At 39.2% G+C, this 26,435-nt stretch overlaps 1 protein-coding gene across 3 annotated transcripts in view; it reads left to right on the top strand.

Annotated features, from left to right (window-relative positions):
- The first annotated feature begins 9,142 nt into the window (after positions 1-9,142).
- The window catches only part of cicb (capicua transcriptional repressor b), a 43,679-nt gene continuing 26,386 nt past the window's right edge, over positions 9,143-26,435 (top strand). The window contains exons 1-2 of one of the 3 annotated variants that reach the window (XM_060870677.1): positions 9,143-9,330; positions 15,479-19,258. In XM_060870677.1, the coding sequence (XP_060726660.1) occupies positions 15,613-19,258 (3,646 nt within the window). In that variant the 5' untranslated portion in view covers positions 9,143-9,330; positions 15,479-15,612. Of the gene's footprint in view, positions 9,331-12,184; positions 12,287-15,478; positions 19,259-26,435 lie in introns of those variants that run through there. The other 2 variants (XM_060870675.1, XM_060870676.1) reach the window with 2 other exon arrangements.

Here is a 26,435-nt window from a genome sequence, read left to right as displayed (position 1 = left end):
TGTGCACAGAAAACCTGTTTGGCCCTTTATTCTCCTCTGGGTGCAGCTGCTTCCACATTCCAGAAGTTGTTCTCTTTATATATCATCATCACTGTTATTTCAGGAATCTGTTTAAGCTCCTCTTTCAGAACATGGGTCGTGACCCTTTTATACACTTATTATAAAGCGTATTTACCTTGTTACGTTTCTTCTTTTTACAAAGTTGTTCTTTCAGTCCTGATATTTCTACAGCTTCTTCGATCCCTTTGTGTTGAATTTACCACCTTATCATGACTGTCTGCCACTACTGCTGCGTTTTACTCCTTATATATTACCACTACATCTGGTCATTTTTTTCTCAGGTTTTCAGTGCGCCATTAAGCTTTTTAACCACAGAGACATTTCATAATCTGTTAAGTAATTCTGTAGCCTATTAAGGACAGTGGGCTATACACTTTCTACGGCCTTTATTCATTGGATCTGATTGGTGCACAAATAATACATTTTTTGTTGTGTATATTAAAGAGTGTTTGGATCTTGAATTTGTTGGCTTCCTTTTCACGTACGCCAGTCAGTCATAACATTAAAACATCTGAAACCTTTTTATGGTAGCCAACATTCACTTTTTTAACAATTCGTGCTAAAGTAGCTTTTCTGTAGGATAGGACAAGACAGACTTGTATTTGCTCCCCATGTGCATCTGTGAGCTTTGGGAGCTCATGTCCCATTTCACTGGTTGTCCTTCCTTGGATCATTTTTGATAGATATTAACCCCTGCATACCAGGAACACCTGAAAAGACCTGCTGTTTTGGAGCTCTGACCCAGTCATTTAGCCATCACAATTTGGCCTTTGTTAAAGTTTCTCAGATTATTACACACACACACACATACACACCTATTTTTCCAGCTTTAAACACAAGAACTATGAGAACTGGCTGTCCAGTCCAGTAACCGATGACACCGTGCAACTACAACCAACCAAACGCAATTCAGGAGTCTCATCGGGTGTCCTCACAGTCTCGAGTTATTACGTTTTCATCTTTGCTTTTGCAACAGTCCATTTGTTGCATTGTGGTATATCTCAAGGGAGCGGTTTAAATACTCCATGAAAGCAGATGCTGCAAAATACTGAATGCTGAAAATACTTGACCCCGTCACCAGACTCTGCTTTCACTGTAAGGGTGTTCAGGGAGTGGAAGCATGTGGTGGGGACAGGAAAAAAGCCTTAACAAACATGCAGCACCAAATGAATAGTCTCCAGTTCTCCAAACAGGTCGATGAAACTGGATTATAATAAATGGAGATGATACGCCACCTGACAGCTGTGTGTGTGTGTGTATATGTGTGTGTATTATTATAAATGGAGATGATATTGGTCTGATACGCCATTGCTTCACAAATCACCAAGACCCGTTGACCGTGAATTTGTGAGTGAGAAAAGAAGCTGTTGTTGCTTTGTACTTAGAGACTAACAGTGAAAACCCAGTCATTATCCCTTAAGATTGAGGTGATAACTGAGCTAGCAATGAGCTAGCTGTGACGTCAGAGGGACAAACAAGCGTTAAGTTCTCACAGGAGAAATTAGCAGAAGTCATAAATACGTAGGAGAGATTTCAATATCAGGGTGAAGTTTTGCTTTAAAGTGAAACTGATAGGAAAGGTGTGCAGTAACGAGAAGAGAAGGCAGGATGTGTTTTTTCAGTCAAAACACCGGCCGGTCGTGAGACTTTCAGTGATTTCGTTTTGTCACGCGCACAATACACACGAAAAGTGAGCGCGAGCGAATCAAACTTTCGCGTGCACTTCGGTGAAAGACACGTTTGGAGATAACCGACTTCAGTTCCACTTCCCCTCTTTCTGGTGTTCAAAGTTTTCTTGGAACTGTGCCATCTGTCTTTACTCTGATGCGCTCAGCTCCTTCTCAGAGTCGCCACATCCGCATACATATGGGCGCGCGCGTGCACACACACACACATATACACATATACATACACACACACACACACACACACACACACACATATACACATATACATACACACATGCACATACACACACACACACACACACACAGCTGTCAGGTGCAATCCATCTTCAAACTTAATGCACAGTAAGGGAATATATGGCCTGGAACACACTAGAAAGTATCAAAAACTGATTTAAAAGAAGGAAATGGTCATAAAACTAAAATCCTGGGCGTTTAATCGTTATTAAGCTTGTTATGTATGGCTTTGAGTCGCCCCCTGCTGTCTGGGTAGAGTTACTGCATGCATTCATGTTCACAACAAGCCCCACTGATTTTGTTAGTGCAGGAAACCACAACAATCTGTTATTATTGTTATTATGCCTACTGAATAATTCAAACTGGAATGAATGACTAGCCAATTTTATTTTTATTTAATGTTTTTGATGGATCCAGTAAATAGCTGTAAATATTATACACCATTAAATAATGTGCCTAGTATTTGTTTGGGAAATAAAATCTGTAATCGTTAGCTCCATGCGTGCAAAGTGTTTGAATCATCTCCATACTGTAATACGTAGGACACATTTCTTAATATGTGTTTCTTATAGGTTTCTATTTTATACTTTATTGACAAATCTTAACAAATTTCATGAAGAAAAATCTCAAATGCTACACTGCACTTTCCCTATGCTTCAAAACCAACTGAAGTGACACTTAACTACACTTTTTTAGTGTGGTACTTACAAGGACTTGCACAGAAAGCACAGAAGACTGCAAAGAGTATTGCAAGGGGATATAGATATATACCATACCATACAATTTAGGAAAACCTTCACATTTTTTCCCTCCTCTATGGGTGAGGCTGCTTCTTTGGTCACAATCCACATTCCTGATGTTGTGCTCTTCTAAAGCGTTCACACACTGTTATTTCAGGAATCTGTTTAAACTCCTCTTTCAGATTTGGGGTCATGAACCTGAATACACTTATTATCAATGTCACAGCCTTAGTCTTTACCTTCTGACCTTTCTTTAAGTTCTTCCTTCAGTCCTGATATTTATCCAGATTCATCTATAATTTCTCACTCACAATTTTCCAGAGATGCCAATCAACCTACCATGCATGTCTTTGGACCGGGGGAGGAAACCGGAGTACCCGGAGGAAACCCCCGAGGCACGGGGAGAACATGCAAACTCCACACACACAAGGCAGAGGCGGGAATCGAACCCCCAACCCTGGAGGTGTGAGGCGAACGTGCTAACCACTAAGCCACCGTGCCCCCCTCTATAATTTCTTTGCTATGAATTTACCACCACATCAGATTATGTGCCAAAACTGCTGATTTTTGCTCCTTATATAATATCACTACACTTTTTCATATTTCTCTCATGTTTTTAGTGTGGCATTAAGACATTTTATAACCATTTTTCAAACCATATTTATCAAGGGTGCCAGTAATTCTGGAGTTTATTCAGGACAGTAGTCTATATGCTTTCTGGGGCCTTCACGCCTTGGTTCTGACTGGTGTACAAATAATTAATTTTATTTTTATGGAGCTCCGTATTGTGAAGAGTGTTTGAATGTTGATATTGACTGCTTTCTTTTCACCATTTTATCAGTCGAAACAATATTTTATAATGCACAGATTGTCATACAAAGTACGTCTGTGAGTTTTGCATTATATGGTGTAAGAGGAATTGGTAAAATAAATAAATAGGGTGTCAAATAGGGTTGATGCCTCCAAGCTCCACGGAGTTTTACATTTTATCCGTTTCACATAAAGATGTAGGTAGGCAGATTGGCTCCTAGTGGGTGTGGGTGTGTGCATGCATGGTGCCCTGCAATGGACTGGTGTCTCATCCAGTGTCAATTTTTCCAAAGATCCACAACAACCTTGAGCTTGAGGTTATGCACATTCTCAGTACTTTAACGCACTTTTGCATACCATCACTAATGTATTGGCTCACATTAAGGGCTTTTTTCATTAGATGTAATGTTAAGCCAGTAAACACACTGCCACTTTCAACCACTGTCCCCCTGCTTTAATTATCCAACTCGTGCATGAAGCGCCAATCAGGTGTGTTAGTGAGGCTTTCAGAGTGAGGATATTTATAGCTGATCAGTTTTGAACCAGATCAACACACTTTGTTCACACTGAATCCAAATCTAAATATTCTGTTATTATTCTGGTGATCATACAGTACTTGTAAGTCTGGTGTCTTGTGCAAAAACAATGCCACTTCTTTCCATTGTCTGGTCATCGTCTCACTGTCTGTCTGGCTGTCATATGTCTATTCTTTCCTTGCTTTCCTCAGTTCAGTCCTCGTCTGCCAATAAAGCCAATGGCATGGAGGGGGGTTTGGATCTGTGACAGTTCACTGACATGACATCACTCTGCTCAAAGAAAGGGGCTGTCATTATGGGGAGGGTCAGACCAAAGGTCAAGCCCCTAGCGAGGGGGCAGTACTAATGAGGCATTTCAGCGTGGTGTCATTCAGTATGCATGTTCTGCATCACAGTCTACTGTTTATTGTGTAGCCTACAATAGCATCTTCTTGGCTGTTAGCATCTTTCATGCTAAAACAGAAGCAGTTGGGGTTTTTTTTTGGGGTCTTGTTACTAAAACAATTCAGTGCCTTAAAAGTAATATATAAAAGCCTAAAAAATGTGAGTGCTTGCCATAGACCAAATGATATTGACATTTAAAACTGTTCACACTGGGCCACTGTTACTCAAGTTAAAGAAGAAATGTCTATTTTGCTTCATCCAAACCCCACACAATCACAAGCTAACTCATTCCAAAACTGTGTGTTTGTGTTTTTGTATGTTTTTCTTTACACAGAAAAATAAAATTAACGGAGCAGAATGGAATGAAACATTCTTGTCTCTTCTGTCGCTACAATCTTAGAAAAAAATACCTTTTTGCTGGGTTAGCAACTTATTGTTTGTACAAATGTAAAATAGTGTACATTTAAAAAAGCTTTAAGGTTCATGATTGGACCAAGATTATCTTTCAGAGTAATTGAGGTACACTACATACAGGTACACTATATACAGGTACACTCTATATACAGGTACGCTATATACTGTACAGGTACGCTATATACAGGTACACTCTATATACAGGTACGCTATATACTGTACAGGTACGCTATATACAGGTACACTCTATATACAGGTACGCTATATACTGTACAGGTACGCTATATACAGGTACACTCTATATACAGGTACGCTATATACTGTACAGGTACGCTATATACAGGTACACTCTATATACAGGTATACTATATACAGGTACACTCTATATACAGGTACACTCTATATACAGGTACGCTATATACTGTACAGGTACGCTATATACAGGTACACTCTATATACAGGTATACTATATACAGGTACACTCTATATACAGGTACACTCTATATACAGGTACGCTATATACTGTACAGGTACGCTATATACAGGTACACTCTATATACAGGTACGCTATATACTGTACAGGTACGCTATATACAGGTACACTCTATATACAGGTACACTATATACAGGTATACTATATACAAGTACACTCTATATACAGGTACACTCTATATACCTTGCTAGACTTAAAAAAAGAGATCACTCCCCTCCACCACCACCAGCTTTTGAGACTCACACCCCAGCAACAAGGGAAAGTACATTTATTTGTATATAAATAGTAAATATGTTCATTCATTCATTCATTCATTCATTTTCTACCGCTTATCCGAACTACCTCGGGTCACGGGGAGCCTGTGCCTATCTCAGGCGTCATCGGGCATCAAGGCAAGCTACACCCTGCACGGAGTGCCAACCCATCGCGGGGCACACACACACTCATTCACTCACACAATCACACACTACGGACAATTTTCCAGAGATGTCAATCAACCTACCATGCATGTCTTTGGACCGGGGGAGGAAACCGGAGTACCCGGAGGAAACCCCCGAGGCACGGGGAGAACATGCAAACTCCACACACACAAGGCAGAGGCGGGAACGGGGGGCACGGTGGCTTAGTGGTTAGCACGTTCGCCTCACACCTCCAGGGTTGGGGGTAGTAAATATGTATGTAATCAAAATAATAAAAAACTGTAGTGACAGACAGTCCTTATGAAAAACTGTTAAATCTGGGCTAAAATGTCAATATTTAAGCCTGTGATATAGGTTGTACATTCTATAATGATTTAATTATGATTAATACAATGTACAGTAGGGAGCACGGTGGCTTAGTGGTTAACCTCACACCTCCAGGGTCGGGGTTCGATTCCCGCCTCCACCTTGTGTGTGTGGAGTTTGCATGTTCTCCCCGTGCCTCGGGGGTTTCCTCCGGGTACTCCAGTTTCCTCCCCCGGTCCAAAGACATGCATCGTAGGTTGATTGGGATCTCTCGAAAATTGTCCCTAGTGTGTGATTGCGTGAGTGAATGAGTGTGTGTGTGTGTGTGTGTGTGTGTGTGTGTGTGTGTGTGTGCCCTGCGATGGGTTGGCACTCCGTCCAGGGTGTATCCTGCCTTGATGCCCAATGACGCCTGAGATAGGCACAGGCTCCCCGTGACCGGAGATAGTTCGGATAAGTGGTAGAAAATGAATGAATGAATGAATGAATGAATAATACAATGTGTAAGCACTGGTATACAGTTGAAATGGCTAGGCAACAAGTCATGAATTTACTTACGTGATGCATCAATGCAATGAGCAAGAACATCTCATTTAGAAGACTGCTGGATTAGCCAGTCTGAGTCTGAGAATGATAGATTAGGCGCCGTTATAGAAATGAGAAGCATCCCGTGTCTCTGGACTGTTATGGAGAGAAGGCGCCACTGAGGAGTCTACAGCTTGGTCACTTTTTTAAAAAAAACTTTAGTTGCATGTTGGGCCTTTTTGACCAGGTTTCATAAAGAATATATAAGCTCTACTGACAACTATATGGGCAAATGTTTGTAAATACCTGACCATCAAACACTTATGTACGCTGTAGAATTACAATTTCCTTTTCCTTCACATACCCGTTCCTGTATAATTATGATATTGTTTCTAAGTATTGAGTGGAAGAACCCATGTAGCCTGCACAAAGCCCTGACCTCAACCCCACTGAACACTTTTGGAGTGAACTGGAATGTCAACTGCGCACTAGGCCTCCTCCCTCATCATCAGGGCCTGACCTCACTAATGCTCTTGTAGCTGAATGAGCAAATACTCCAAAATCTAATGGAAAGACTTCTCAGGGAAGTGGAGAATGTTATAACAAGAAAAGAGGGACTTAATCTGGAATGACGTGTTCAGAAAGGCACATATTTGTGTAGTGGTTAAGTGTCCACAAACAGCTAGCCCTATAGTGTAGCTGAAAACAGCTGGGCCACCTTTGGCTCAGATTACACTATCCATGTCACTAATATGTTCAACCTTAACCATATAAGGTCTGAAATTCCTCTGTCTGCTAACTGGGTTGGTCTTTAGCACTCTAAAATTAAAGAGAGCTCAGGTGAATAGGGGAATCTTTATATAACTAATCAAATGTGAGAGAAAATGCCTGTTTTTGATACTAGAATACAAGTGTGCATTGTTTACATAGATAGTTTTTTGAATCTATCTTTAAAAAAAAAATTGAGGTTTATCCTCCAGCTCTGTGTGTGTGTGTGTGTGTGTGTGTGTGTGTGTGTGTGTGTGTGTTCGTGTGTATGTTTGTGTTCGTGTGTGTGTTCGTGGTCATGTGTGTATTTGTGTGTGTGTTGTGTGTTCATGTATGTGTGTGTTCGTATGTGTGTTTGTGTGTGTTTGTGTGTGTTTGTGTTTGTGAGTGTGTGTTAGTGTGTGTGTCCGTGAGTGTGTGTATGTGTGTGTGTGTTTGGACCCCTATTTTCCTGTGTTAGGTTTAACTAAGTAAACTAAGACCACAGTTGACCAAATGACAAGAGTCCTGAGTAACGTACAAACGGCAGGTGGCGCTTCAGGTCAAGATGTACAAAATGACATTATGTAACTGGCGCTATATCACTTGTAAACCTTTCACGTCTTATCTTTTATATGGTTTGTGCACATACACTTTAAATCTGATGTCTGACATGAATTAGCATGCATTTTATAGTATATTCATATATATATACATATATATATATGTGTGTGTGTGTGTGTGTGTGTGTGTGTGTGTGAAGACCATATCCAACAGGTACATATCCAACAGGTAGAATGAAAAAGATCACTTTGTCAGAAAGTTTGTGCTCTTTGCTTTAAATGAGGGGTTTTCATCGTTCACTAGCTCCGTCTTCTACTATTAGTTAGGCAGTGGGGTTAAGCGAGTACGCCAGGCCACGCCCACACCGACCAGCTGGTGGCAACATGCGTGATGACTTCACCACTCCGTTCGCTAATTGGCTGGAGGGTTCGGTCATCTCACCAATAGTAGTTCGGCAAAGTGACGTCAACAAAAACTCCAGCAGCGATTGTATTAGAGGAGGCGGAGCAAAGCGTCGACGACGTCAGCGCCAGCGCAACCCAGCACTGTGATTGGCTGGCGGATACGAAGGCGAGGGTCTGTTGCTGAGAGAAAAAGAGAGCAAGACTTGAGGGGGAAAAAATCGAGAGCGAGGAGAAAGTCAAAGTGATGTCGATCGCTTTAGTGCTTCATAAACAGTCTTTAATTATTTTTTATATAATAAAATACAGTTTTGTTCTGTTTTTACCACATAGTCATCTGACTACTTAATGATTGTTAAAATGATATAGATCACTCAGGTTGAAGGGCTGCACATTTAAGTGCAGGGAATCCAAAATAACACACACACACACACACACACACACACACACACACACACACACACACACACACACACACACACACACACATTGCGCTGTAAACATTGCCCTGCTATGGAAAAGCGACGAAAATCTCACGCAGCGTGTCATTGGCTAACGCGCCCTCAACACCTCCCTTACGCCCGCCTACTTTCTGTTCCTATGGTTCCCAGCGCTCTTATTGGATACTGTACACTTCTGACAAGCTGCCGGCAAGGTTTTCTATTGGCCATCGTTGTACGTCGATCACGGTCACTTTGACAACTTGCAACGCCCCGTAGTTTTTACTCGCGTGCTTATTGGTTACTGTATCCGTCGGCGCACTCTGATTGGTCAAGCGGCCCAGCTGTTAGTGGTTCATTCACCATTTTGTGACTGTAGTGGAAAAGCGATGCGAAGAGTTTTTTTTTCCCAGTGCCTCTGAGTTCCTGTGTGGAGGAAGATACGTTTAACGGATTAAGTTTAAAGTTAAATGTCGGTTACAGAACGTACACGGACGACCGTTGGTGATTACACAAGTCACCTCAGCTGCTGTTTATACCGAGAATGTTTCTTCACATTTTGTCTTCGGGTAAGTTATGATGGTTATTGTGTTTATCATCGATGTTGTTTTTGTTGTTTTTGTTGTTTGTTTTTGGGGTGTGAGTGACACGGTCATTTTTAAACCGAGACGTTGAGGAGAGGAAGCAGTGAGAAGAGAAGAGAGGAGAGGAGAAGAGAGGAGAGGAGAGGAGAGGAGAGGAGAAGGAATGGGAGGGGGTGGAGATGCAGTTTAAACTTTGTCAAATGTTCAAAGCCAGTGTTCGGTTCAAGCTCCATAACAAGTACGCCGTTAGTGTCCGGTTGTGTCTCCACGCGCGTTCCCGTCCTGCTCTGGAGGAGCACAGGCAGGACTCGAGGCTCACTGTGGGGGCATTACAGACACTTTACTACGCATAAACGTCAAAAAAGGGACTGCTGTAAAAAATCATTTAACTGAATTATGCCGTAGTTAAAGTCACAGATTTACTGGGAAGCCTGGAAGCTTGGAGCTGTAATGTGCGCATGACCTGATGTGTACCGGTTCGTTGTGTACCGGTTCGTTGTAAAGTCCTCATGACCTGCTGTGTACCGGTTCGTTGTGTACCGGTTCGTTGTAAAGTCCTCATGACCTGCTGTGTACCGGTTCGTGGTGTATCGGTTCGTTGTGTACCGGTTCGCTGTAAGGTCCTAATGACCTGCTGTGTACCGGTTCGTGGTGTATCGGTTCGTTGTGTACCGGTTCGCTGTAAGGTCCTCATGACCTGCTGTGTACCGGTTCGTTGCATAAACATCATTTGCAACTTTACTACGTGCACAGAGGTGTTGTGCACTGTCTGCTGCACACAGGAATACCACTGAGGTTTTGAAACATCTATGCATATTTATTTTTCTTTATTCTGTATTTATTAAAAAGAAAAAGGACCCCTGGCTTCCCCTATTAGCCCAAGCACTATTCCCATGACATTGAGAAAGGAGCTGTAGTACTACAGCACTGTGCTGCGCAATCTGACGCTTTAGTTGTGATTGCTGCTGTTTTTGATAATATTTATAGAAGAAAAAAAAAACAATTTATTGTTACCAGCATTATGCTGATACTTGCTTTACTTTATATTTTCAGGTCGGTAGGAGCAAATATATCTAACCACCGTTTTCACTGGGTTCCCTGTTCTATTTTTTGATCTATGTAAAATGCATTGAATTTAATTGAAATGCTATTAATCCTGCTATTAGTAATTCTGTATAGAAATCACACACGCAAATATCACTCAGTTATTTCGAGGCTTTCTGCTGTGACTGTCAGTGCTCATTCTTTCACCATTTCCTCCTTTCTATCCTCTAAGACAGATGCGTGTAAATATGCTGTGTGAAATGCATATGCATTCTGCAGTGTGGTGTGAGCAGTGTCTCCATAATGATTGCTTTGCTCTGCCTACATTAAAAATAAATAAAGAAATAAAAAGGCAACAAGCAGTTTATTTTTTTTCGACCAGTTTTCACTTTGCAATAGGAACGTGACCTTTCGGACCTTTGTTTATTATTAGTCCTGTCGGATAAATAAGTGACGTGTGTCCATGCTTTATGGTGAATGTTGAGTCATTGTGTTTGGAGATGTTGAGCTACATGTCTAAGCTTTGCCACAGATGCTCCGTACCGGTCTGCTGTCTGTACCTGTCCAGGGCTTACACTCGGTTAGACATCGAAGGCCGAGAAAGGTTCAGGAGGTGACTGTGGATGTTGGAGAGGTGGGAGTGTGGGACATGTCAGAAAAGTTGATTTCCAATGCACCACATCATCAGTGTCAGGTACCTGGTGGATTCTCAGGACGTCTTTTAAAACCATCGTTAAGGATCAGCGAATGAGCAGGCAAGAAATTAGCATAAAAGTAGTTTAGAAAGGGATGCAGACAATGCATGGGTTGCAGGAGACTAGTCTAGATCTCCAAATGCGTGAATTAGTTATAAATAAACAGATTTATTAGAAAGGTGCTATGGAGCACTTGTGCTTGCTCCAGATCAGGAAAAACCTGCACTACTGCAGCCCTGCGCCCTGCTCCATGCTCCAAAATGCATTTTTGTGTACGTGCTGATCTGCGGTGCAAACACACACACACACCCACACACACACACAGACACACACAGGGCTGATATTTAATTGTAGATTTACTTTTAATTTTGTCAAGCACAGCATGGAGCTGTTGCGATTACAGTGAAGGTGCCTGTGTTTCTAGCCTTGTTGCGTAGTGAGTGTGTGTGAGCGAGTGTGTGTGTTCTGAAGGAGCAGCCAGGAAGCGCACTATCAACACTCATTTTTGGGTTCATATGCTCACTCAGTAGTAGGTTGGAGGGAAGGATTCACAACTCTGTCCACTTTTCATGTATATTTTCTCTCTCGAAACACAAAATTAAAACCTGACCTGTGCATTCCGGCTGTCACAGTTTTAAAACACAGTGTGTGTGTTGTGTGTGCTGCAGTGATGCACTGCGAATAACTGACAAGGGGACAATTTTGGTAAAATACTATGTCAGATGATAATAGCACATTATGGACATCATGGATTATTTTTTAAATATACTATAACTACAAATGTATATAGAATTCAAATTTATTTGTTTATTTAAATGTATTGTGGAATATTTTGAGTGTGAAAGCTCGACTGTAGCTCACATTAATCCTTAGGGTCAGACTGTGAGATATTTTTATGATATGTATGTGGACACTGTTTGGTTTCCGTAATCTTTGTAAATGCTTTTAAAACTGACCACAACAAGGGCTGATTAATTCACTTAAAGATAATTCATCTGTCTACTGATAACTGCTGTGTGTGTGTGTGTGTGTGTGTGTGTGTGTGTGTGTGTGTGTGAGAGAGAGCTGATAAACCACAGAATTCTGCGTCATATGCTCATATAGCCGAGGTCAGGGATTTTCGTCCATGTAATATAGGATGCAGAAATCAGGGCATGAAACAGACACTCGGTGATGACCCTCTACTCAAACTGTTGATATGAGTAAGTAGTCAGATCTGCTACCGTAAATATTTTATTCATTAATTCCTGCCAAAAATACAGGATTTGTGCCTATTTTCATGGAACAGAATGTATTATTCACGGTAAAATAAACACAAATGCCACAGTTCCGGACATAAATATTAAAGCCACTTTAAATAGATTTCTGACCGAATAAAAGTCTGTGATTAGTTATTCCGTATCATTAAAAGATAACATCATGGAAGAAATACTATGAAAATACCCCAATTAATCTGTTTTTAATAATGATATTAAATCAGAAGGAGATAACAAAACAGGATTTATTATGTATATCTTTTACACTGTTGCTTCCTAATTTTAAATGACATTCTGGTTTTGAACATTGTTTATAGCTCGTGCTTTCTCCTTTTTAATTCTTTATTATAATAACGTTACTATGTCACAATACTATGTTATAATATCAAGGTTAAATAAAGTAGAAATAAAATTGTTTTAACAAGCATTCCCTAAACGAACAAATAATAATCATTTTTAAGAACAGTAACAACAATAATATTAATAATAATAAATATATGTGTTGTAATAATAAATACTTTAATAATAAAGCAGTTTTGATTCTCACAGCTGCATCAGAGGCCTGAAAACAGGTCTCAGAACAGATTTGTCATATTTTCTGGTTTCCAGTTTTATGGCATGAGTGTAATGTTGCACATGAACCCTGGTCACAAATTATCTACATTCATGTCTCCATAAAGCCTGTGACATTTTGCAGAACTTGGCAGCAGAAAGCTGCAGAGGGATGAGCACGTCACCGTAAGGAAGTCAGGAGCAGATCAGTAGGAGGTATCGACGATACTCAGAGCTCTGCTATCGGTGTCATGTCGTAACACCAATCAACAGATAGGATGGAGAGAGATTTTTCAGACAGCCACGGAGTTTGTTTAAAACAGTGGCAACAATTATTTAGTTATAATAAAACACTGTTTCCTATACTTATTTATAATTCTTTCTTGCACATTTTTTTTAGTCATCCACCAGTAACTATAATGTGTGTAATGTGACTTACATTGCATTTTGGTTTGGAAAATTATTAATATTAGTCATTTCCTGCGTTTGTGTTTCTGGTTCTCTTAAAGCTTTATGCCTGCTAACCAGCTTAGAATATCTTCCTATATTTTTAGATTTCAGACTGTGCTTTCACAAATAGGTTTGCTATGAAAACAGATTATTTTTGTTTTTAATAATAATTCTAGTTCAAACTGGAGGCATAATCAGATTTTTTTGTATGAAAGATATAGCCACTTATGTACTTGAAAAGACTGGTGAATTTCCAGTTAAACAGAGCACTTGCCAAGTAATTATGTAAAGTTACATGAATGCTAAATATGTTTTTCCATGAAAAATAGTGTGTGTGTGTTTGTGTGCATGTGGAAAAAGAGAGAGAGAGAGCGAGAGAGAGAGAGAGAGAAAGAGAGAGAGACAGAGATTCAGAGAGAATGAGAATTCTAAATCAATTCCATTCAAATTTATTTGTGTAGCGCTTTTAACAATGGACATTGTCTCAAAGCAGCTTTACAGAACATAAGAAACATAATACAAAATTTTTTAATCTTTTATGTCTGAACAATTAAGACTATATGATTACGAATATGCTTAATGAATAGACTACTTCGCAGATAAAAACTGTAATTTGGTGATCTGGTTTTACATGCAGATACTGAAACACATGAGACATGCAAAGGTTTCAAAGGTTTCATGTTCCCCATAGAACAACTTACCAGAAAACTTGCTTATACAAAAACGACATGATAATTTTAAAGTCAAAAAATGCAAAAGGTGGTCATCCAAATGTTTTATTTCTTTTTTTTTACGGTTGTCTATTTCTATTTATAGTAATTGAACACGTTTTCCCACATCTGTATATCATTGAATGTTGCACATTATCAGGATTTTGTAATATGTTGTTGTTTCTTATCTGTATGAAATATGGGACTAAGGTTAATAGCTACATAACATTAAAAGGCCTTGGAAGAATGTTCTTAAACAGTATCAGATATATTCAGTTAGATTGTTTACACAAAAGAGGTGAACAATCAGGATCTACTAGGTCTTGATAAAAAAAAAGAAAATTAATAATAATAATAATAATAATAATGTTATTATTATTTACAGTGCTTTTCTGCACTTGCGATTTTTTTTCTGATCAAGACCTGGTAGGTCCTAATTGTTCACCTCTTTTGTTTAAATAATTATAGGATTATTATATAATATTAAAATATGGCTTCTGGTTTGGAAAAAAAATGTGCATACTGACATCTGTAGCTCCAACTGAACGTCTTGTTATACTATGCAATAGCATTTAAGTACTCTGTAATTTTAACTTCGTAGTTTTTCTGTATAGGTGCAAGTGTGATAGAACACAAAGATCACATTTTAATGTGGTGTCACCAATATGAAGTGAAAATCCTAGGCCTGAACAAGGGCATTTCTTTGAAATTGTTGGAAGACAGGAAAGCAACAACCCACACACGTTTCTTGATTAATACAACTAGCTACCACTACAACAGCAACTTCTATGTTCATCCTAACCCTGTTTATGAGCCTGATATGGCCTATTTGATGATAGTAAATGATTGTCTCATTTCTCAGTATGTGAATAGTGAATTGATTGTATGTTTATGAATCTTTATATGGTGTCATATCTATATCATATAGCTGTATGTGTTCATGTGTCCTTTGCATTGATAGCAGGCAAAAGAGAGCCAATATATAGTCTTGAAAATGTTTTGCCACACCTACCAAAGGGTGTTTACTACTACAATGGTTCAGGGTCATGGAAAGTGTTCAAGATAATAACAAACATTTGAACCCCTTTACTTACTGCTAGTAGTATAGTTAGTGGATGATGACAGGCATTATGTGAATAGCATAAATAAAGTGACCTAATTTTTCCAGATCGTTTTCCATATTTTTTCATATACATACTAAAAGGGATGTGGTAGCCTAGTGGTTAAGGTGTTTGGCTCCCAATTCGGGAGGTTGTGAGTTCGATTCCTACGTCCACCAAGCTGCCACTGCCACTCAGGGGGAGCAACGCCCTTAACCCTCAATTGCTCAGTTGTATAAAAATGAGATAAAATGTAAGTCACTCTGGATAAGGGTGTCTGCTAAATGCTGTAAATGTACTAAAACACATCTTTTTTCTCATTACAGACTGTCATATGGTGTAATAGCATCAAAACCACTTTGGGTGATCCTGCTAAGGAACAAGAAGGAAATAAGTCCCAAAAGAAGATTAAGATATTTTCAGAAAAGTAAAAAAACAAGGTGGACTACTACAATAAAAGATGAGATCACTCAAGAAAGCGAAAGGACGCTCTAACCTGTCCACACGGGCAAAGAGTGTGAGGAAAAGAGGAGATAAGCATGACAGACAGTCACAAACTACACCTGCTGCAGTGTCACCCCAGAAAAATATTACATCCAAGTTGGACAGCTCTGAAGAGAAGACAGTCAAAAGGAGCAATACTCCAAACAAGGAAGGGCTAAAAGGGCAGATAAAAGGACTCTCTGTGGACGTAGATCAAGCTGAGCAAATTGTAGTTAGGGTCAATAAAATGACCACTTCTGAAAACACTAGCTTAAAAACACAGAATATTACCATGACAAACAGTATAACCAACAACCCACTGAGCACAAACATACCAGCCAACAGCTCAAACAAAAGCATCACCAATCATAGTCCCATCACACTGTCTAGTAGGAAAACAGCTACCTTCAAAGCCAGAGTGCCCAAGAAAAAGTATATGTATGAACACGGAACTATCAGCACCTCTCCAGTCAGTCCTCCTGTACCTCCACTTGCTCTTAATAGCAATCACCTCAGTAAAATCTGTAACCCCATTACTCCTAATAGCCACCTTGTAGCCAGTAATGTTGTAACAGATGCAGACAATATTATGTCTGACAACATAAATAGCAAAGTTTTAGCAGACAATAAAACAACCACAGAAGCCTCAACACTCAATTGTCTGGATAGGGGAGAAGTTGTCAAAGATGAACTTCCATGTACGAGAAAAAACACAGTGGAACAAGTGAAAACTGATGAATTTGGAGATGCTGCCCCAAACTCTGCTTGCTCATCATCAACTGAAACAGCCAGTGAGAACTTTCCAGATCTGGAGGTGGTGGAGTCTTTTAATGTGCATCAAAGTTTAGGAACTAGCTTAAACAGACCAAAAAGCCCACTAACCAGAGCACTATCCCTGCCTCCAAACCTTACCCAAAACAACTATAAACTTGAGCAGGAATGCTTTTTAGAAATAGCTGAGGCACTGGCTAAAGGCCTTAAGAATCAAAGAGTGCTAGCACGTCATCAGAGAACAAAGGATATAGAAGGAGAAGATCCAATAAAAGAATGTGTCTTCATACGTGGTGTGGTGCGTGGGGCTACTAAAGAGCAGCTCAATGTAGAATTGCAGATTAATGGGGAGGAGGTGCAACTTTTGCTCCCGTTTCATACATTGGTAAATCACCCAGACAAAACTACTGACCTCATCTTAGATGCCCCTCCACCAGGAAACGATCCAGTGGAAGTCGGGACACGTGTTTGTGTGCCTTATGGAGAAGATAAAGGGAAGGAATGGTATAGGGAAGGTGTAGTGTCACAGATGGACTCGCATCCAGCTGTTGCTTGCCCTTACAGAGTGCTACTACATGAAGAGAAAAATCACAAGGATGCAGGGAACAAGCGAGATGAGGGGCAACAAAGAACTGGTGTTCAGGCTGTGTGGGTATCACGACAGAACTTGCGCCTTCTTGTCCCACCATGGGAAGGAGACATGCAAGAGAGAGAAGAAAGAGAGAGAAGGGAAGATGTGGATGTAGAAAGAGAGATGTGTCAACTTAGTAGGGGAATGACTATAGGAGGTATAAAGCCACCACAGAAGATCTCTGATATTGGTGGTCAACAGTATGAGGGCACACCCACTTCTTCATCTGCATCCTCGCCAGCAGTTATGATGTCAAACAGTGCACTAATCATAGTAACTGGAAGAGACAGTCAAGTGTCTAAGGACACAGATAGAGACAGAGCAAGAGAAAGAGAGAGAGAAAGAAAGCAGCTACAGACTCCAGAGGTTGACTTGGAAGTTTTAAGGCTTAACCTGGCACCTCTTCAAGATGCAGTAGGTACTTTGATTTCTGGAGTACCCAAAACAGTTAGACACAGCCACCACAGACAAATCATTTCAAAGCCTTCTGGATATTCAAGTCCCATTTCAGTTGTCCGAGGTCTTGCTGGCACATCCTTGGGAACCCACCTGACTGGTCCACTATCAGGCAGCCCACAGTCCCCGGCTTCTTCAGCTTTTGTTGGAACTGATGGACTTCATTTGCAGCCCCACCCTTCAACTTTGCCTCCCTCACCTAGCTCAAAAGGTTTGCTTACAATCTTGGACAAAAGCTCCACTGCTTCCCAGAATTCTGCTCCTATCCCAGGGAGTTCTGCTTCCTCCTCAGCTTCCTCCTCTCGATCACGAACTCCACTTTCTGCAGCTCAGCAAATATATAAGAAAGGTGATGTGGTGTGCACACCCAATGGTATACGCAAGAAATTTAATGGAAAGCAGTGGCGTCGTTTGTGTTCGAAGGATAGCTGCATGAAAGAGTCACAACGTAGGGGCTACTGCTCTCGACATCTCTCAATGCGCACTAAAGAGATTGAAGGATCAGGTGGAGAGAGGGAGCTAAAGAGAGGAGGAGGGAGCAGTTCAGGTACTGCAACCCCTTCAGACTTGCGGGGCCGGACTAGCAGTGAGTTTGACTGGGAGGAGACATCACGAGACAGTAGTGAAACCAGCAGTCGGGGAACTGACTCACGACCACGTCTTGTTCTTCCATCACTTCTGCCACAGGATTTTTCACGTTTTGACTTTGATGAATGTGAGGCTGCTACTATGCTTGTGTCTTTGGGGAGCTCACGTTCAGGGACACCTTCATTTTCTCCTATATCAAACCAGTCACCTTTCTCTCCAGCTCCCTCTCCCTCCCCTTCTCCACTTTTTGGTTTCCGTCCTGCTAATTTCAGTCCTATTACAACTTTAACAGTCTTACCTCCTCGTCGCCACCGACAAACAAGTGGTACTTGCAGCTCCAAGCTTAGTACCTTAGTGGCAGAGAAAGATAGGGAAAAACTTGCACCTGGCATTGTACCATCTTTCCAAACCAGCTTAACTTTTACTGTACCTGTAAGTCCTAACAAGCATAAATCAGATACCTCACAACCCACAGCTCTTGTTATGCAGGATTGCACTAAACTTGAAGTGGACAACAACACAGGAGATCTCTCCTTAGGAACTTCCTTTCATGTACTTTCTCCTCAAACAACCACTTTTTCTCACTGCAAAAGGCCCAGCTCATCCACAGCTTCTTCACTACCACCTTCTCCTTTAACCTTAGAATCAGGGTCACAACGTACAGTCTCTCAACAGATACTACATGACTCTCCTGTAATTGTACGAAATCCTGAGGTTCCTCTAGCAAAATTTGCTGATTGTCCACTGGTAAAGGTTGCAGATAAGGAGGGAACAAACTCTAAGCATGACAACTTGACTGGCGTTCTCCCTGGTGCAGGGTTACAGATGCCTGTTCCAATTAACGCTGCAGCATCTAATAATGGGGCAGTCTTATTACATAGCCCTTCAACAACTTTGGTTCTGGTGTCTTCCATCTCTTCCCTTCCAAACCCCAACCCTACAAGTCTCACCACTCAATCCAGCCCTGCCATATCCTGCATATCGGTGCCAAGTCCCGCTCCTGAGTCTGCTTCCTTTGGATCAGGAGAACGAGATCATGGAAAGGGAGGAATAACAAAATTACAGCAACCAGTTCCATGTCATCCTGCCCCAACGGCTTTATTGCCACTTTTACTTCCTGCAGAGACATTACACCCAGTACCCTGCAAGGACATAATCATGGGACGTCCAGGAACCGGTAAGATTTTTCACTATTAAACTTTTAAATGTCACCATTTATTTTAAATAGTCTAGCTAGCAAGGTCCTTTTGTATATAATCATCAATGGGAAATGAAGGGTAGGCCTATCATATTATATTGATTGAAAACTGCAAAATCATTGTATTGTATTATAATGTCTGCTAAAATATTTAGTGGTATCATCAAACATTTGCCTTCGAAATGAAATTGTATCATGTTGAAGCCTGGCGTCTTCACCCCATTTTGCAGATTCTCGAGATGAGCTACACGTGTATAATTAGGAGTTGTGAAATTTGCATGTCAGAAATCAGACCTCAGATATAGACTTATCCACTATTTTAGTGTTTTATTTGTGTGTCTTAACTATTCCATGGTTTATAGTTTTTTTCTTGCGAGTTATGAATTAGTCATATTATGTCCAGTACCACTGTCAGAACTATATTTATAATTTTATTAATCGATACTATAATTATATCAGTACCATAAACAATTTTATATAACCACAGCAAGTCACTCAAAATAAGGCAATAAATTGGAATAAAATATTATACGTTTTATATGTACAACATCCGTTAAATATTTAAAAATAATAATAAATTGTTAAATATTGCCTCTACCTATGCACACATTATAATTGAACTATTTAGTATTTCATGAATACACATTGTACACTCAATTGACTATATGTGCATTATAATAGGATCTGTTGTATAAAGTGCCACTTTACAATAATATTTAGCCCTATTAAACTGAAACACATCTGCAGTAAATAATGATACTGACACTGCTGTTAGAATCGTTCAACAATATCTATATCTAGTATCTAGTATTTTATGTTATATGTATTGCATATAAATAACCATAATTTATATAACAATTTGTATATTGAAATTCTGTTTGCGTTTGTGTTGTGCTTGTGTTTAAGGGTGGTGAAGTTGAAAAATCTGAAACCTTTATGCATGAAGTGCACACAGATGATTTACATGCATGTGACACCCAGAAAATCGATTGAGAAAATTTGCGTAATCCTGAATATGAATAGGAGCAGCTTTCTCCGCATCTCTTTAGGACTTGGCGGCAACTCTGAATACAGCGCTTATTGTTTAGATGCTAAAGGAAACAAAAAACTAAGCATCCACATATATAGACTGAGCCTTGATAAGAATAAAAGAATGAAATAAAAAATAGAAGGAAGGAATGAAATTACCATATTTTATACTTTATTCATAAACTGTTAATCATGCTACATAAATACATAAACTATTCCCAAACAACTAAAATAATCTGATAAAACACAAAAACGATTTAAAAACGTGATTTCAGTTTCATACACAACTTCATAGAAAAAAACGCATATGTACGTTTCCAACATACTTACAATGCTAAAATTGAATTAATTCATTCTAGTGAAGACTCTTTTCATATTTTTACATTCATGAGTCTGGACTGCTGTACACATAGGTGCTGTAAACATGATCAATACTTGTGGACATCACTGCATGATGGGTAGTGAGAATAAATATTTCATTATCACGTTAAATACAGCTGACTGTTGTAACGCTACAGTATTAATTACACTAATTATCTATTCTATCTTTAGTGTATAACTTGCTTGTAAATCAATACATTTTGCAAAAACATAAGTTTTGCAAAATCTAATTGGATATTGTATCTAATTACTTACAATCTAACTTTACTTCCATTACATACGTTCTCTATATGTCGAACAGTAGGACATGCAAATATTATACGATATGTAGCCCCATGCCATGATTCTGCACACTCCACAGGGATGTGTTAGCTCAGTGGTTAAGGTGATCGGACTACTGATCGGAAGGTCATGGGTTCGTACCCCATGACCAAGCTGCCACTGCTGGGCCCTTAACCCTCAATTGCCCAGTTGTAAGTCACTTTGGATAAAGGTGTCTGCTAAATGCCGTAAATGTAAATGTAATGTACTGCCACCACCATGCTCCGCATTGGTTATGGTGATTTTAGGTGATAAGCTGTCTTGTTTTAGCATTTAGCATAGCTTTTAGCATTACTCCTGAAAGGATATATTTTGGTCTCATCAAACCATAACACATTTTGCTACATGGTTTGGCCTGATTGTACGTATGTTTTACTATATGCCTGGGTGTGTGGGTTTTTATTTTTATCTTACCCCATTGCCCACATACGTGAAGAATAGAAGAGATTGTCATCCCAAGACTAGTGCTTGCCAGTCCTGCAGCTCCTTTAATGTCGCTTCTTGCTGTGTTCCTGGAGGACCATGGTGGTTGGAGGTGCATTAGCCTCATTAAAAAGGTGAGAGAGGCTGAGAGTTAACCATCCAGAATGTATAGACAACTAGGAAAAATATCAGTTCGAGCCATGTAGGATCCTGTGGCCTAGCTGCTTAAGTAGAAAAAAAAGGATCAGTAGGGAGAATCATTGAGGAAGGAAGAGAACAGAACATGTTTTGGGTATCGGGTCTAATCTGGTTGTCTGACTTGGCACTGATGAAGACACTTCACCATACTTTTCTCCATAACTGGGCCTTTGAGGCGCAGATACTGCTTGAATGAACAGAGATGATGTGAGATCATTGCATCAGCCACAACAACATACAGCCTCAACAGATGTGTCATGGACCTGGTGAGAGTCTGTGCAAGGTGGAGAGAACTTTATGAGATTTTTCTATTACTTTTGTATAGAAATAGTAAAATATCTAGCAGTCATTTTATTGTACATAGAACTCATCTTTGATCATCTTCTGAGTGGACTGAAGAAAACGTAATGGACAGAGAGACTACCTTTACTACAGGTATCTCCAGGGTTCACAGCTAGCATAAAGCTTTCACCAGCTAACTTATATCATGGCATGGGCAGAGCCAGAACCCTTCTGGATCGTGCTAAGGCCAGGTTAAAGGTGGCTTTTCAACCAGTATGTCATGATAAGGCTAGAAGAACCTTCCATATGCAGGTAAAGACATAGCATTTATTAGCACTCATCATCATATGGAGTTAAAATCTGCTGGCTTAGTGCACCAGGTTGACCTAGGCATTGTTGTGCAGTCAGTGCCAAGGAGTCTGAGTCAGGCCTGGTTAAGCGCCTGGTTATTTGTGAACACTCGAGGGCATCATGCACAGAAAGACGCATATGTGTCTGCCTGCGTGACGACAAGGGGGCAGAAGGTGAAAAAAAACGATATGACAAACTTGCTTCTCAGTGCAGCAATAATGAAGCGATGGATTGATTCTACTTTCTACCAGAAGTTACAGAAATTTCTACCTAGATCACACTATTTGATAAATTCAACCTGATTGGGAATAATTTGTTTTTTCCCCCCCAGAAAATCCAGTCAAACATGAATTGTGCAGAGAAAGAATTATTTTCAACTCCAAAGAGCCTGTGGAGTTGTCTGAATATTAGAGACAGCGAGTGATTAGCTAAATGCAAGGCAGCAATGCTAATGAGTGAAAATAGTCTGAAGGAGTCCAGTAACGTTCTACGACGTTCTAATGCTCAGAATATATAAGACAAACGCATTCACAAAGGGAGGAAGGAATGAGAGGAGCTGCAAAGTGAATAGCTCCATATTATGTTCATGTAGATAGGCACACACCCAGGAAAGTAGGTGAACGTGAAGGATTGATATATGACTACAGTATTTATAGCAAATACTGTGTGATTTATAGTGCACACTGTGTCACCTTTTTGCAAGTGCATGAGGCAGTGTTCAGGGGTTATAACCTACCCCTGACAGTTAGGAAGGTTGTAACAGGACATGAAATAATATTGAAACATTAGTATGCTAATTTTCTATAACATTAAATGTTATTATGTAATTGTCACAAGCCTGACAGAAATAGACAATAGGTAGGTGGCTAGTTGAATTAAAGGAGAATTAAAACAGATATTTTTTTGAAATTTAAACCTGAGTAGCTGGTTGAACTGAAGCAAAAGCTTATGTAGGAATGCTGTATTTATATAGCATTTATATACGCTGCTATATTTCATTGATAAATGTCTATCGACCTTTATTCTGTGAGACTTCTGTCTGTAGCCTGCTTTGTCAAAACTACAGGCAATACAGTGCACTTGTATTTATTATTATTATTATTATTATTATTATTATTATTATTATTATTAGAGATTTTCTTGTATTGCACTCATTTTGATGTGTGGCTCGACACGACTCTGACATTCACTCTGCCCACAGTCAACAATCCGACTGATTCCCTTGCGGTGATATTCATTACACTTCTTTGCATAAAGTTGAAGTTTTCTACAGCTCCTTTACAACGCTTTCACTCCAACAGTCCCGTGAGACCGATTTCAGCTTGTCTTCATAGAAAATGGATAGGAGACAGTGCAAACAAATTGCTTAGCTCAGCTACGGTGCGAATGTATCGTTATAATGATCGAAGCAATGCTACAAAAAAAAAAAAAGGCTTAAATATGAACATACACGTTAGGCTGATAGAATTAAGTTGCTAATGAAAGAGTAAATCTCACATCACATCCAGGATTGCAAGTAAATTGTAAATATTCATAGATCTTGTCAATGTATTTAATTTAAATATTTAATAGAAATAATACTGATTCATTTTGTTTATTTCCAAATTAAGACATTAAATTGTCAGTCACGTTTTCTGTAGAAACTCCCACTCTGGTTTGCCCAGAGATTTGTGTGTGTGTGTGTGTGTGTGTGTGTGTGTGTGTGTGTGTGTGTGTGTGTGTGTGTGACACAGTGTTGGAAGAAAATCGTGTCTCTCAAGTCACAGGTGATGGGGTGGTCAGTTAGTGTAACCTGACTATTATTTGAGATTCTTGTGAAAGAGCATTTCCTTTCTCCTAGTGTTCCTCTTCCTCTGTTAGTGCCTTTTCATCTCACTCAGGCTCTACACTCTCATCCCCTCTTCCTTCTCTCCTTCCTCCATTTGATTCCTCCAGCCTTGTACACTGTGCAGCAGTTAGCAACAAAAGCCGCTTTAGTTACTATTTTTATTTAAGTGTGCCTTCATGTCCGCTCGTCCTGTTTGGAAGCTTATGATCAGCCGAACTAGGACCGGCACGTTCAGCCCTTCCACTTACTTTTTTTTTCCGACATGTAGGCACTTTGTAGTAAATTGTCTACAGAAAATGGAGTAGAACAACGTATATCACATGACGCCTTGATTTTCCTTATTCTTTAAAAGGAAGCTATTTAGCTTTTTTTTTTTTTTACTGCTTTTTGAATATTAAATTACAAAAATCCAGTTTGCTAAAAAAAAAAAAAAAAGTTTGCTAAGAGATGGAACAGTTTACTGTGTGCTAAGGTATGTAAGGATAAGAATAAAAAAGATTGAACTGCAGCAAAAAAATTCTGTTAATTTTATTGCCAGTGGATTAAACCATATCATGTGTAAACGCTGGTTAAAAATTAGCAGCAGGTTTTATTTGCGTTTGTAATGTCTCATAACGAAAACACATATTCATCATTTTTTCATTAATGCTGCCGGTAAAGCATGTAGTCGGTTTGATTTGAGCAAGTAACATCATTTTGGTCAATACAAGTTCAACAGTCATTTAATTAAGTCATTTTATTTGTTTCAGTACTGGATGAATCACGATTATAATCATCCATGCTGAAGAGAAAAAAAGCCCCACATTGTGTTTAAATAGACTTTCATTTCATTTCATACCAAGACGTATTCGTGTGAGGAAACACAGTAACCTGGTGCATCATTTTAAATGTTGATACACATTAGAAGCTAACATAAAAATACAAAAAAAGAAAATAATTGGAAAATAAACAGAATTCTTTAGAATTTCAAAATATTTAAAACAAGAAAGTAAAATGTTAAATATCGGGAATATATAATGTTCAAGATTCTGCACCGTTTCTAGGTTCTTTATTTAAATTTAAACAAATGTGTGATACTGAACTTGTTACCTGCTTCGTACAAGAAAAACAGATGTTCCTGAAGCATGCGTTCAGAAGACAGACCGATGGATTCCATCTAGTGGAGTCGAAGGAGACGAACCGAATACCAAGAAACTCTGAAGTTTCTGTCATTATTTAAAAGATTCAACTTTTCACTCAAGTTGTCAGTAATATTATTTACGATAAATAAAACTGTACTAAATAAGAAAAGAATATAAATTAGAAGCATTGTCGCTAGTCCACTGTGTATCACACTACATATACCTATACGCTAGCAAGGTCCGTATACGTTTTCATGCTAAAAGGACCAGAAGTTGAAGTCCACTCAGAGTCAATAGTCTAAAAATATAAAAGTCTAAAAAATATATATATTTCGCTGGTTTTCAGACGATACATAAACACACTGGTGATCCCCACACTGATGCACAACTATTGATTACATTAATATTCATTACATGGATGCTCTTATAATGAATAACTCATAAATTAATTATATTTGATATTTAATGGATGACGGAGTTGAACCACACACACACACACACACAATATATATATAGCACTAATTGCAAAAAAAAAAAAAAAAAAAAAGCATTTTTATAGTGTAATGTACTATATATTTTGTAATGTACTATAAATCTTTTATTTTATATATCTAACCAATTTCAGGATTAGTTTAACACCATAACGATTCACACACTCTTTCACGATCACTTACACACATTCAAGAAACTTTCCAACGCTGTTCCTGAAAATATACACCCTTGTAGCAAATCTTCCTGTACTGCAAGTAACACAAAACCACAACAAACCACTATGTCATTCATGTAAAAATGATGGATACAATCAGAACAGCAGACCATTTTATAAAGGGAGAAAATTCTCCACAGAAGGCTTTTTATCATGCAAGTATTTTAAATGGCCACTTTAGAAGAAATCTTAGACTATCTCTCATACTTAAACGTGTTTAACCTGTTCAGCTTGACATTTATTTGAATGTTAGCAAGACCTTATCTGAAGAAAAACATTATTAAACCCAGTCATTTTCATTTTTGTTATGACACAGAAGTGTAGCGTGAGAGCAAAAACAAGGCTACGCGACTTTGCATGCGTCAATGATGAACTCACAGAATTAAAAGGTTTACGGCTCGATGTTTTTTTTCCTCTCTAATTTTCTAATTCCGAACTATATTTAAAACAAAGAACGTAAATTATTAAAAAATGGAATATTTAAGATTCGTCACTATGTCTAGGTCTCTATTTGAA

The sequence above is a fragment of the Tachysurus vachellii genome, chromosome 5 (genome assembly GCF_030014155.1).
Source record: "Tachysurus vachellii isolate PV-2020 chromosome 5, HZAU_Pvac_v1, whole genome shotgun sequence".
NCBI lineage: Eukaryota > Metazoa > Chordata > Actinopteri > Siluriformes > Bagridae > Tachysurus > Tachysurus vachellii.
This window is presented reverse-complemented; position numbering and strand designations above follow the sequence as displayed.